The sequence below is a fragment of the Thermobia domestica genome, chromosome 13 (assembly GCF_964235325.1).
Source record: "Thermobia domestica chromosome 13, izTheDome1.hap1.1, whole genome shotgun sequence".
Taxonomy (NCBI): Eukaryota; Metazoa; Arthropoda; class Insecta; order Zygentoma; family Lepismatidae; genus Thermobia; species Thermobia domestica.
The window spans coordinates 139,572,237-139,587,706 of NC_137466.1; the positions used below are offsets into that span (position 1 = coordinate 139,572,237).

Consider the following 15,470-nt stretch of genomic DNA (forward strand, 5'->3'; position numbering starts at 1 on the left):
ATACTAATAAACAGTTAGGAGTTTAAAATTGCGACCACCTAGTATGGTATATTTTTTCGTGAGTGTGTGTGTAAGGAAATAGCAAACATAAGTAGGCCTATAGATATTGTGTAAACATTTCTTAGCTTTAAAACTTTGGTAAAGTCACAAATATATTTTCTCCATTTGAAGAAAATAATTGTAGCATAAATTTAAAAATAATATACCGTATATTTCTGCAGTTGTGACGTCAGGATATCTTCGAAAAAAAAATGACAGTTGTCTTGAAAAACCGTAAAATAACCAGGTATTTCGAAATTCCGACGTAGTAAATTTACGTAGGCTAGTTGGTTTTGAGAATAGCCATCAAGATGATAATATTCACAAAATCGACTGTGTGAGGGCTTCCTGCTATTCGTCTACACATTCACAATTTTAAAATTGAACAGTAGTGAACACTATAATACTTTTATACAAAACTGTAATACACGGCTAATTAATCAATTGCATGAGGAAGTTGACCCTATGCTGACTTAGAAAACTTATATGCTACAGAGCATCAGAGTACGTCTGTTGACTCTAACCTAACCTTATATTTGTGAGTATAAGGGTATTTGCTGTTTTATACAGAAACAAACACATTATAGCATCAGTAACGACTTAATATTTTGGTGGAAAGAAATCTTTGTAGGAAGCTAGTAACCCTCCGCCATTATCAATATCTGTGGAAATTTCTTGTTTCGGTATAAATAGATCTCGCATTTCTAGACTAGAGACAGGGATATATACAAATGTTTTCAGTATATTCGTAGTTATGCACTTGTTTCGTGTTGAAATATCAAGATTAATTAGATGACCACCCACCAAAGTGGGTGTCAGAGAACAGATTATTTTCATCAGTTGAAAAAAAAATGAAATCTTTAAGTTTTATGTCCCATGATTATGCCGGCCAAGCTAAAGGAGACCGTGATAATGAGAAATAAATGAAATGGTAGAATGAAGAAAGTGGGCGGCAACGTGAGAACCCATGCACACGGTGTTTGTCCACCACAAAGTTCACTTGGCGCGAACTGGGATCGAACCAAAGACCCCATGCGCCTTCTATCAGTTGAGTATCGACGAGTTAATAAAATATTTTATTTATGTAATATTATACGATTGTATTGTATTATCCTAACTTATGTCTTGGAAAGAAATTGAAATATTTCGAGTCACGAACAATTTGTAGGGGAACAATTATATAAATCCGTGACATCTACGAGCCTTAAGTATAAAGATTTTTGAACTGTAGCGGTGTTAGGCTATACGTACATGCATTTACTGTAAATTGATTTTAGCTTTAAAATTAAAATAATGCATTTCTGAATAATAAAATAGTTTCATGAATAAATACTAACTTCTGAAAGTATTCATTATATATTATATTCTGGGAGTAATTATCTTTTAGTTTGAGATGAAAAAAAAATATATATGTATTTAAAAAATAAATTTAAAGAAATATATATTTAGATAAACTAGTGAAAGTTGTATTTATGCAAGTGTTGAAAAACAAGATAATTAAAAGTATGCATTTTACAGAAGTAGGAAGTGATAAATGATTGTTTTGACCATGAAACTAAACTTGAAGTTCAGTATTCTGTTTACTTCTACACTGCATGATTAAAATGTAAAGAATATTGACAATAATTTATTTCTAATAAAAATACTGGTTTTTGTTAATTAGTTTTAACAATTAGCACAATTTTTTCTTAAAAATAATCTCCTCTGTTAGCTGCATATAGAAAACGAAATATGCAATTATAAAATTTGAAAAAGATCCAAATCGAATTAAAATTTAAAATCCAGTTAAAAGACATTTGATTAAAGACTAGAAACAAAAATATCATCACTAAGTTTATTCGTAATATATGGTAAAGTTAGGGAAGAAGTTTCTTTTCTTTCCTTGAAATTTACAGCTAAATCGGGCACATTTATTGTAGTGGCTCAGTTCAAAGGAAAATTGAAGTACACCGTTAGGAAATCTTCCCTTCATGTAACCCAAGAAAATTCAAAATTTGTACTATGTCAAATCTAATTTAGCCTAATTGAACGTGCACTGTTTTCAAATTACACGCAAGATTGATACACCAAACCAAGTCCTTGAGATTATTTGGGTATCAGTTTCTCATTATTCTTACATGTATCACCAGAACGACTTTTATTAGTACGGGAAGTTCGTATGCAAATGTTTGCTCTTCTAAGCTTGCTGGGAAAAAATGTTTCCTATGATAATTTTTAGTTTTAAAAAAAAGATGTGATCTTTAATATCTACCTTACCAAGCCTGCTTTTGTTCAGTGAGAGTGAGTATTCAGTTATTTGGATCCTTCTTGAAGGATACTATTCATTGGACATTTTGAATATGTATCCTTTGTACGGTAATACAATTCGAATAGTGTGAGAATGTTGTATTTTTTAAATAACATATTTTATTTAAATACAGTAAAATAATGGCTGCTGTTTGCTTCTTCAGTCACCAATGACAGAAGAACGTAAATGTTCAAGAGCTCACATTCACATTGTCCTTCTTTTACACTACATTGTAATACGGTTTTAGTCACTGAAGAAGTGAGCACGAGCAGCTCTCGAAAACTTTTCACTTGCTTAAATGTTACGGTATATTACAGGTTAGAGATCGTGTTAACGTTCAAGAAAAATGTACTAGGGATTTTCTCTTTCTGTATGATTAACTTATGCTCTAGCTTTGTATGTCATGCCTTTACAATATATTATTTATTTTGGGGTGTAGGTGTTGGTGCTACAGCTGTTGTGCATGGTGCATTTTGCAAACCACGACAAGAAAAATGTGCCATAAAGAGAATCAATTTAGAAAAATGGAATACGAGTATGGATGAGCTACTGGTAAGTTCTATAACGTGTTGATTGATGATTTTTTCACAATGCCCCTAGATATTACTGTGCGGAACGATCTTGTTAAAACTCTTAATTTACTAGTTCTACAATTTTAGTATTAGAAGTGTATTCAATAAAACATTTTGACCTTTCTTAACGCTAAAAAGAATGATTGGTTTATTTAGAGTTTAGCATCCCGTTCAGGACTAAGGCTATATAAGATGTGGACTTACAGCTTAACGTGGGATCCAAACCACATGAGTTCCCACCGGTAATCGAACCCGGATCGCTAACTCAGAAGGCGCGTATGCAGCTTAATAAAATCAGGTCATCTATATGGGCAATTATTAATTAATAATGAGACGCATATTTATTAGCAGTAAATAAAAGTTCTCTACACGATGGAGAACAGAGAACTTCATTATTAGGTCTTACTTTTTATGTTGTAGCAAGTTTTCTTTAGATGCAATGAGAAAGAGGTGAGGAGTGCCTTGAAACTGTTTGAGTTTTCGATGTTTTAACGTGTGTAAGTTTTTATTTACAGTTAAACCATATGTCATTGTATGTACTAAATGTTTTCAAAATCTGCAAAGAATTCCCAAATTTCTGTGATATTTTATTGGGTTTGGAAAACATTCGGGCGCAGGAAATACCAAAATAGTTTACATAATCTTACTGCAACGAAAGCCCGTTGGCCATCATTAACCCCATTAAAAGGTGTCCAACTTCACAGAAAACAAGAGTATTTTGAAATAAAAAACAACTATTTATTGATGATAAGAATATTTTTGATGTAACTAATTATTATTATTAGCTGAACACTCATTCTTTGCACGGGAAAAAGAGGTTAATGGGAAACATATAAAAGGTGTACATAAACCTGCTCAATCCAAGTGATCAAAAATGCATTTCAAACGGTATAGCCGTTATTCTTTACGAAAAATCTAAATCTTCCTCTCTCCTCCTCTGTAGGATACATATTTCATCATTGTATGATCGTGAAACTGCATTTTGTCAATGCTTTTCTATAGTTTCCTACATGATTGCTGTCATTACAGTTTATCCCGTTTCCGTGTTATTTCCTCTTCATATGCTATTCTAAGTCAGTCGTTGGACATAGCCTCGCTGGCATTGTTTTATGTTTAAATTCTGTATTACACAGATAAGTCATAAGTCTTGGAATATTTTCACAACCCAAACAGCGGGCAGTTGTGATCGACCATAAGTACAAGGTCAAATTGGTCCAAGAAGCAGCGTGGCAAACTGGTTATTTAACACGAAGGCCTCATTCATCTTCAGTCAATTTTTAGTGGCAGTGACGATGAGCGCTCAGTAACGTCTAATACGCGAATTGTTACTGTACGAGTCCTAATTGTTGCATATCGCTGCAGCGCAAATCCAAAACATTTGTCATGCGAAAGGGGAGGTGCAGTAAACCACAGCACAGCTCATTGCTTCCAGAAATTTCATGCAGGCTATAAAAATGTCAAAGATTAGCTTAAGTCCGGCCGCCCCGGAGTAACAGATTCTGGTCATAGAGACGCCATTGAGGAAAATCCATCCACCAGCATAAGGCGGTTGCTAAACCAACTCATCATTCCCTTTCACAGACTTGGAGCTGCCGCATTGTGCCACACGAGTTGACAGCAGCTCAGGTCCAGAGGAGAGTAGATGTGTACTGCGTGATGCTGCATGCTAGATGTGAACTGCTGCAAAATCCGCATGATATGTGTATCCTGAAATGGATTGTTACATGCGACAAGAAGTTTTTTCTTCTTCGAAATGTGGATGTAGAAAAGCAGTGATTGAGCAAAAGTCAGCTTCCAGAGCCGGTCGGCCAACAGGGACGCTTCGAGAATAGTCATTTTCTGTGTATGATGGAACTACAAAGTAATAATTTCGAGTTTGTTCGTAACAGCGGAGTCATCAGTGCCGATTTTTATTCCGAACAATTAGAATAGATGTTATGCTGTACTAAACCAGACGTATCTTACATCGGTGAACCAAAAATGTACCCTGCTGCACAGGGTTGGCTGGTTTAAACCAAAAAACGAAAAGTGGTCGTAAAATCTTGATGAACACACATTTGTGGGTTATCGCTTGTCACTCCCGCATATTATTCGTATTATATTCAGACCTAAATTTCCCATTCATTACTCAAAGAGATTATACTACAAAAGCAACTTTTTTTTTATATATAAGTTTATGAATGTTTCTTTTGTGATTTTTTTTTTTTTTTTTTTTTTTTTTTTTGTAGTTTATTATTATTGCTATGCAGTTCCAATCAAAGAAAATTCTAAATATCGTTTCGTTTTAATAATTTTTACTATTGATAAAATACATCGAAATACCGTACTTTGGGGGGGGGGGAGAGGGGGGAGTAATACAAACCCCACGAGAGGCATTTACTGAAAACAGAAGTATCTTTAGTATCTATTTATGTATAAATGTTCAGAGCCAAAGTGGACTCAAATAATTCTTATCTTTATTCACTTTTCTTACTGATATGCAAATTAAGTCGTATTTCTTTAACTTGGACTAATAAAAGTCATAATGAACTAACTTGGACTTAATTAGTTCTTCTTAGCTCCTTTGTGCCTAAACGGTTAGCGTACGCGCCTTTGGCGTGGGAGACCTGGGTTCGATGCCCGGCGGGAGCTTATGTGGTTCGGATTCCACGTTAATCAGTAAGCCCACGTCTCTTATAGCCTCTCTGCTGAAAGGGACGCTAAACTAAAATCAACTCACTTTATTAGTTCTTCTGTACTCTGCAGTATTTTGAAATTGTCCATATGTAATTCTGTATAATGGTTTCACTTGTGCAACTGTTTATCTTTTTGTTCTTCTCAAATGACTCTTGACAATTAGTCAATTATATTAAAAGCATGTAAAGATCAGTACAACGTATCAGGCGTCCTTCATGAGTGAGTCGGCAGACGTATCGCATTTTGACCAATTAGTCTCGGTTTCGAATTCAAATGGAGGACAATTTCTCTCGGATGTAAGTCGAAGAATGGTTTGGACTCCGCTTTAAGCTTATGTGACCCCTTCCAGCATAATCCGGTTGTTACATAATAACACCAAGGTGAAACAAACTTATCTCTGTCCATATGTAATATAAATACATAGAGCAAAATATTTAAACCAAGAAAACCTGGTTTAAACAAAAAAAATCAATAAAAACCATGGTTTTTGTTAACCGTGCTGCTGCAATAGGATAACGCAAGGCATACTCAACTCGAAAAATGCAGCAAATATGCAGGAACTTTGTTATCCAGGGTGTCTGTCGGTCACGAAATCAGAAAACGGTCATGAAAGTCACGAAAAAGTCACGATATTTAGCTTTTGGGTCACGATTTTTTTTAACTGTACAAATGTAAGTACAGATGGGAAAATTTTGTTCTATAAAACGTCAAAATTCACCATCAAAAATGTCTATGGCCGGTTTTAGACGCTACCCAATCGCAAGCAAAGTACGTTTCTATCGCATGGATTAAATTTCGGCCTAATTTGCACCCAAATTCGCTCTTGAAAATGTTAGGAAATTTTATGATTTGGTAAAGGAAAGGTCACGAAAAAGTCTCGAAATTTCATTTTGGACTTTTAGTAGACACTCTGTTATCGAACTGATTCCATGCCTGGCATACAGTGCTGACCTTGCCCCTTCGATTTCTACCTGTTTCGGTCCATGATGCACTTTCTGAACGATGATTCACCACGCAGCAGGAGGTGGAAACAGCAGTGACACATTTCTTTGTTTCTAAGAACAGAACAAGATATCGACGTGTAATCGAGAAACTGGCAGGAATGTGGCTGCAGACAGTCCAACACGAGAAGCTATACTTTGAATGGTAACTTGCTTCCGTTGTATTGTAATAAATACAGGTATCATGTGTACCAGAATATCGTAAGACTTAATGACTCACTTTTGTAAAAACAGTGGAAAATATTTTGAGACGTGTTGCAATGAAAAACGGGTAATATTAAATGTAATAATTAATTAATCAATTGTTGCGGCCTAAAATATTTCTTTAGGCATGAATTTTGAACCCTCACTACCTTGTTACTATACGCATTTTAGTCAGTGACACTATAAAAAAAATAATAAAAATAAAAAATTAAAAAATAAATAAACGTTGGAAGTAGGTACAAATTCTGTTCGATAATTGTCAGTCGGTTCGGCCGTGATGCGATCACAACCAAGAATGCATTCAACTTGTGTAAATTTATGTAAAGAAATAATTTTGCTATATAAAACTATTACATTATGTCAAATATCTGTCTTATTTACCATTCGCTCACTATCATTTAATCTTCTACTGATAACCTACAAATCGCTACAGTAGTTATTCTTTTCTCTTCAGTTTATGATGACAGATGCAAGGATTTACTTTTTATAAACTTTTAAGTTGCTTAGTTTCTGGAAACACTCTGGATACCGATCTTGCCCCATCTCCTTTCTGCTACACAAAGTAGCGGACAGTTGTGAATATAGAAACACGAATAATAGTGTAGGCGACGCAACGTCGTCATTTTTTTATTTTGTTCTCCACTTTGCTAATAAATCCATCTTTCTGTTGTTACTAATCTGCAAATGTTTCCCAGAATAAAAATTTTTTGCTTATGTGAAAAAAAAAAAAAAAAAAAAAATCAGATATCCGTACAGCATTGCCACTTGGCGAAGTGCTTTTAAAAGTTATAGAGAATAAATAGGAACGGAAAGGCTTCATTGAGGACAGACTAAAGGATTAATGAAGAGTACTCCCTATCGTGGTATCCTTATTTAGTATCAAAACTATTTCAGAGGCTCACGCAAATGCTTTATCACATCCCTGATGCACTAAATGTCAGAATCTTAATTTCAGTTATAGATTATGATCACCACTTTGCTTAAATGTGCAAGCTTATTCCTCTGTATTGAAGTTACCATACTTTTGACTTTCCAATTCATTTATTGTGAATCTCTCTCTTACGTTAAGAATACAAATGTGTTTTCGTTTCACTAAATACAATCTACTCTTGGCTGTTCAGCCTAGTTTATATATATATATATATATATATATATATATATATATATATATATATATATATATATATAGAGAGAGAGAGAGAGAGAGAGAGAGAGAGAAAGATATAAAACTGAAATAAGGAATAATTATTTTGAACAATCTATTGGACTTTTTATAATACCTTCATAGAAACGAGTGTATGTTTTCACGAACAAATTTTGGAGATGATTTATACGGTTCCTGTAGTAAGGGGAAAAGCAAAGAATACTGACTTTCGTGATTTTGTCATTGTGCATTGTAAAACAATTTTGTTTATTGGATATTTTTCTATTGTTATTATTTTCAATGAATTAGGTTACAGTACTAATTCAGACAAAATGTATTTTGTTCAAACGATTTCTTCCCAATGTAAAAAGAACATACGTTTATTTTGCATCAAAACTACCCAGACTATTCAGATCTTTATTCAAGAAAACACATCTTAATATTCTCTTGTATTAGAAAGGAGTAAAAATCGTACAGATTATTATTTGTTTCTTCACAAACAAATTCTCTTTGGAAGTAAAGCACTTCATACAGTCGAATTCTCAGTTTAATACGTGGCCAACATGCAAAGGTGAATATAACATTAGCAGTTTAAGAATTTAGTTATTTTGCAAAATGCACAGGTTACCAACCAACAGAGTAGCATGTAAATCATGTCCTATGGTAAATGCAGGTTCTACAAAAGTGGGAACCAAAGTTAACAAGTTTTACTGTACTTATTCTTTTACATATTATTTTGATGTTAATAAAAGTCAAAAAGTTTCATCTCAAGCATGAAGTTGCAAAAGCGAAATGGAAATTGTAAATTAAGAATTTCAAAATACTGTGATTTTTAACTAATGAAATTTTATATTGTGCTTATTAACCAATTGTGACCTTTCATATTGCATAAATATTTTATAATTTAATATTGCAGTGTTTTTATAATTTTGACGAGCTTACGTAATTTGACATTTTCATCCGAGCACTTATAAAGGATAGGAGAGAAGGTATGAAGTACACAAATTATGTGAAAGGAAAACCCTCATAAATTTAACATACTGTTTTTTAAGTAATCTTAATGTTTGAGCCTTTGTTATTTATCACATCATGTATTTGATACCCCTTACTCGGATTTTACTAGTGTTCCCAGATCATGAATTGTTTAATGACTGAAGGAGAATATTACGAGTCACAAACTTACTTATAGTAAAAACTTATTACGTAACAATATTAGTTGTTAATAAAACTATCTAAGATTATATTCCATACTTAAATTAACTGTCTGTTTTGAGATTCTGGATTTCTTGTTCGTATGAAATACGTTTCAAAGGTATTTCTTCCAATAAACGACAGTGATCTATGTAGTGTATGCAATTTATAATGAATTTGTGCTTAAATAAACTCTTAGATAAGCCTGAAGTTGCTGATACCTTCTTTAGTGTCTCTGATATAGTCTGTACTCTGAATAAGCAATTTCAGGCTTATCTAAACCTTTATTTTACCGTGAACACAACATAAATTATATTCTAATAAGTCATTCTCGTATCCTGAAAGTAATTAATAAATACTTCTGTACCATACTAACTACAGCTCTACTGGCCACAAGTACCCAAATGTTAAATTTGACTGCGAACGTTTCAGCAAAGTGTTTTTGCCTTCAGCACAGATCCTTTCAGGAAATTGCTGTTGCTAGACGAATTAGTTCACTGTTGGTTGTCTTTTGCTATAAAAATACGTTATACACTTTTAAAAGCAATATATATATATATATATATATATATATATATATATATATATATACCGATCTTCTATGTCCTGTAAACGAACCTGTATCTGTAAAGCTAGCTTCAGTAATGAATAAAACAATGATTTCAAGTCTTTGCTTCACCTTTACTCCATTTTCACTTTACTAGCAGTGGTTAAGAAAACAATTTTCGGAACTTCCTTAAAAACAATGGTATCTCCAGACTAACAAGTTTTAAATCTGTGCTCTTAAATACTTAAGTGTAACCATTACCGTTAGTCCATAGGAAACAATTACTTGAACTCGATTCCTTAATTAAATGAAGAGCATGATGCCGTGTGCTGACATTCAACACATCACTGTTTACAAATCGAGAGTGATGCAGTTCGTCTAACAGTGGCAACTTTCTGAAAGGATCCATGCTGAAGAAGGTAATAACTCTTGCTGAAACGTTCATTATAAGATTACCATCTTGGGGTGCTTTTGGTTACTACACTATAGTGAACATATATATATACTCCACAAACTAACATAATTTGACATTCAACCTAGGTATTATCATTATGCAAATGAGAAAGAAGTAACCAACGTTATAATTCTGTTTTATCATGTGATTCACTGAATGATCAACTGTGGAGCTGAATTTCATAGTTCTTGTCTATTTTAAAAGAATTTATATAATGTTTGAAGGTTTGCTTACCTCAACTGCTTTGTACGCCTTGCATATCACTTGAGGCGTCTGAATAAGCTAACGTCGTAATGATAAGTATATAGTACGTCAATAATAAGTTTATGTCAAGTCTCATCTTTTCAAACATGAATTTTTAAAAGATTATACTTGTTTATTTTTAAATAAAAATATTGAAAACGTAGTCCTTCGAATAATTTCCATATCGCTAAGTTATTCAAAGACATTGGCAGATTTGAACTGCCACGTTTTAATAACTAGGTCTTTTAGTTTCTTATACTGTTTAACAATTATTTTATTGGCCCTTGTGCATAATGTAATACAGTTGTAATGACTGTAGTTACAACATATCAGTTCTTTTTCAGAAAGAAATCCAGGCTATGTCATCGTGTAATCACGAGAATGTTGTGACCTACTATACAAGTTTTGTAGTGAAGGAAGAACTGTGGTTGGTGCTACGTCTTCTAGAAGGTGGCTCTCTGTTAGATATCATTAAACATAAAATGAAGTCCGCAAACTGTAAACATGGAGTTTTTGACGAGTGTACTATCGCAACTGTTCTAAAAGAAGTTCTTAAAGGACTCGAATATTTTCACAGCAATGGACAGATCCATAGGTAAATAATGTGAACATTTTTTATCTAAAGGATGGTTAAGTGTTTTAAATGGTGTTGTGTATTAAGAAATTTTGTGAGTAGTACTTGTAGTGATATTGAATAATTGCGAGTAAGGTAAAGAAAATAGTGAAAGAAGTAACATCTTTAAAAGTTCATTGAATTTTAAGTTATTTGACAAGTAAGTATAGGCATTTTGCGTATTATATAAAAGAGCAAATATTATCTGTGTTGTTCGGCAATAGGTATTTTTTTTTTCTACAATATACTTATCAATATAAATTAGTACCTTAATATGCATACATTGATGTATTAACTGTATTATGTGTGTTTTATATTTGTAGTGTTAGATATTTCAAGAACTTCTGTTTTTTCCACGGTCATAATACGGTGAGAAGACCAGCGCTAAGAATTCATACCTATTTGTCCATAAACGGATAAAATAATTATATCGTCAGAAGAAAACTTGAAATAATCATTTTAAGAAAATTCCACGTAACTAGTTTGTTCAAATATCGTAACAAGTTGGTTTATAAATTTATAACTGAAAAAAAAACAAACAATTAACGTTCATTGTCCTGTAAACACTCAGAAGAGAACCAAAGTCAATATTGTACTTTACATTTCTCCAGGATCTAAGAATATTAACTGATTGTATTGTGCGAGTATTTATATTTGACAATAACAGCAAAAAATAGTTACATGAGGTTTTTCTTGAAAAAAATATTTGTTTTCTTGTGTTGGTATTATTTTCTGTGCATCTAATAGGGGCAAATAGATATGAGCCTTTAGCGCTAAGGAAAAATATCGTGACCGAGAAATAGTAGTAGTACTTGAAATATGACAAAGATGAACAAAACAGCCATATTGCTATTAGTTGTTAGCTATGAAAAAATAAAAATAGTGGAATTAATTAAATGTGTACTACTAGTCTGTTCTATATAATCAAATCATATTCTCCCTCCATTTTTTCCCTGTCTATGGTGAACAAGAGCCATTTGTTGGTAAAGATGAGTATGATCTCTTTCTGTTAGTGAAAAGCATAAAATTTTATTTATATTGCTGGCTATCCGTCTCAAAGATTTTCCTTTAACATGTTTCAGAGTTTATCTTTGTATTTAAATCTCTATATTCATACAACTTGGAACAGACTCAGTCTTGAAGTTGACTAGTAGTTACTTTTTTTCTGTTAGACAGAGTTGTAACTGTAGTTTTGACGTTTAAAGTTAACTACAAGAGTTGAAGAAACAGATCAGACTACGTTTCAAAGACTGTCTTTAGAAGGACTAGAAGTAGGAACGCGTATCAAGAGATCTATAATATGGCAAGCGTGTGTAGTTATTTGGCAATGTTATAGTATGTGAATTCACAGATACCTTGTTGTTGCGTTTGTAATTTTCTTAGAAACATTATTAATTTCTAATGATGTACAAAGGGCGAAAAATGCATGACTGGAACGAAATTCGAACCCGTGCCGATGCGTTAACCACAACGCTACCGTCATGCATTTTATTTTTTTTATTTTATTTTTTATTTTATTTTATTTTTTTATTATTATTATTATTATTTTTTTTTTTTTTTTGGCCATACCAACCACTCAGACCACATTGATTGTACCATAGCTCCTATGGTAATCAGACAACCTAGTGTCTGTAACTGTTGTGTTTATCTGTCAGATAATTCAGGAACTTGTGTTCTTCCTTGGCCACGATGTGCAGTGAAAAACTAGTCCAAAAAACTCTCACCTATGCAAGGATGTGGCACAAAGTACACACTGGTTACAAAGCTCAACAGGAGCTGTTGTGTAGTCTTATGTAATTTGAATGGTTGAGTACCAACTTAAAGTGTGATAGAATGTATGACTGTTCAGGAAGTGGACTGAATAACATAATGGTTAACGCATCGGCACGATAAGCTGGAGACCCGGATTCGAATTCCGATCAAGTCTTGCATTTCTTTACGCTTTGTGTATCATTAAATTTGCACTTAAAGAGGATTTGATGTGATATAAAATGAGTCATTTCCTCCGTATTTCATACATATTAAAATAATTTCTTCTTCAAATTAGCACTTTCGAGACTTCGTAAATTACAACACTAATGCTGTATGCTCTGTTTCATTCATTCTGTGTACACACCAAACTTCAGTGTTGTGCTAATAAGAAAAACTCAGTATCATGTTACAAAGAAGTAACATCTTAATACACTTAAGCGATATAATAGTAGATAATACAAGATAGATATTAATATTTCATTGCTTTTGAGTTGAAATATGTAGTATTAACTTATAGACATAGCTTTAAGGATAGCTTACGACAATTTTACTGTAAACTACATTTAAATATGTGGTAAAGCTATGCATAGCATTGTGTATGAAAGAGTCGGTTGATCTGTAGTTTAGCTTGGGATCAGAACTACCGTGAGAGAGTTAAATATTCAAACATGTCTGCTCAGAATACACAGAAACTGCAAAATCAAAATAGGTTTCGAACAAAAATCATCGTCTTGTTTGTCTGGCATTTTTTAATCCATGAAAGCTTCTGGACAGTTAGACAAGTTCATTATATTAAAGAATTGCTGTACCGATGAGGCGATAACTGTCATAATCTTTCAGTACAAAAAATTAGTAGTAGTCGTATTATATGGCAACTGATGCCTTTTCTTTTCTTCTTGTTTTACCTGTTAAATTTAAGAGAAAACTCGGGAAGTTATAAATGTCACACTTATTTCAATTGTTAAATAGATATTATAAACTAATAGTGTTTATATATATATATATGTTTACCGTTACTTGATATTTATGTTAATTTTACCATTTGTAGGGATATTAAAGCTGGAAACATTCTCCTAGGAGAAGATGGAACAGTACAAATAGCGGATTTTGGAGTTAGTGCTTGGCTAGCTACAGGACGCGATCTTTCGCGACAGAAAGTCAGGCATACATTTGTAGGAACTCCTTGTTGGATGGCACCTGAAGTTATGGAACAGGTAATCAGGTTTGTGTGTTGAACTGGGTTCTTAGAAACTACCTACACTGTTCTTTCTTGTTCTTAACCCTTTAATTGGCAAACATTGAGAAATGCTCGTAAAAATGTTTTGGTTTGTTTTCCTGACCATGATTTCGTAATTTTTAAAGTATGTTTGTATTTTGGATATATGCTGTTAACTTAGAAGCAATTTTGCCCGTAATATGATCAATTATAATTAGAAATATTTCTCAGGAGGAGTAATTAGCAGCAGTTTCGTTGAAATATTTTTGTACAGACCAAGAAACCATAAAGAAAACGAATTTTCGCGGAACTCGGCAAATAAAGCTTCTGCATTACTGAGTTTGACTGTGCTCTGTTGCATAAGATTACGACTATCTAAACAAATGATCCGTAAATCACGTATTCAAATATTGTATGAAAGCAGTAATGCCAATTAAACGATCAGTGTGCGTATAATTCAATAGAAAGTTATGTTGATTGTCAACAACAGGCCCAAACGGGCTAAACTGGCTACCTTTTCTTGTTGACACCCAGCAATCAATAAATTGAATTTTACAATAAGTTACTGTACATAAAGAACTCATTTTTAAATATATATTAACTCTTGCTTAATATTGATTGTTTGTTTTTTTTCATTCGTTTTCGCATATAACACAGATTGAAAGTAATGCTTGTATAAGATAATGTTTTTCCTCTTTATAGTAGTAGCCGTTCTTTCCTGAGACTATTATTAAAACTAAGAATGTTATGAATACTTGATGAAGACGTAAACTTTTTTTACGAATGGATAATCCTAACCATACCTGCAATATGTTTTCGTAATATGAAAATTATGAGGTATGAGTAAAACAGGAGTGTGAATTTAGGAAGAAGAAAAGAGCCGCTGACGAAGGTGTGACTCCCATTGAAAATTTCGGCATTAATAAATGTTTAGACACATTCTTGAGTTTGTTAATAGTTACAATCATAAGTCAGTTTAGTTCCTTTAGCAGTTATATCTCATCTTATTCCCTTCCGATAACAGATAATAACTCAGTCGGTATGCGAAGGTTGTACTTAGATTAATGCTGTTGGCTAGAATATAAGTATTCAGAATAATTTCAGTTACGCTTACTACTTTTATGTCATCGTTTCATCCGTATTTTAATAAACGCTGGAAAAAATTCTGTTTGAGATCCTGTGACCTAATGGCATCTTTCATTGCAGCGAAGAAATGAAAGTAGAAAACAGAGTAGTACATCATCAGGACTGTGGGAAAGATAAGAAGCACTGGCACTTTCATTTATGCAAGATGTTAGTTCCTTGTTAGAAATTTGCAAACCGTAGTATTTTCATGCTGCTGTTAAGAGAATTAAGCTCTTTTCTTAAGCCTTTTCTTTCTGGCTTCTCGGAGTTCTTAAATCCTACAATGCAACACCCACCGTTTATCATCAACCCTTGTTCAGGAAAATCAAACATAGTGATTGCTCTCTAATGTTAGGAACCAAGAACCATGACTTTGGCTGCAGAATTTCGATTGTGAACTTCATAG

At 33.1% G+C, this 15,470-nt stretch overlaps 1 protein-coding gene across 2 annotated transcripts in view; it reads left to right on the forward strand.

Moving 5' to 3' along the window:
• Positions 1–15,470, forward strand: part of fray (oxidative stress responsive kinase frayed) — a 217,980-nt gene that overhangs the window by 171,336 nt on the left and 31,174 nt on the right. For both annotated transcript variants that reach the window (XM_081736582.1, XM_081736581.1), the window contains exons 3-5: positions 2,766–2,878; positions 10,703–10,953; positions 13,772–13,937. In XM_081736582.1, the coding sequence (XP_081592708.1) occupies positions 2,766–2,878; positions 10,703–10,953; positions 13,772–13,937 (530 nt within the window). The remainder of the gene's footprint in view (positions 1–2,765; positions 2,879–10,702; positions 10,954–13,771; positions 13,938–15,470) is intronic.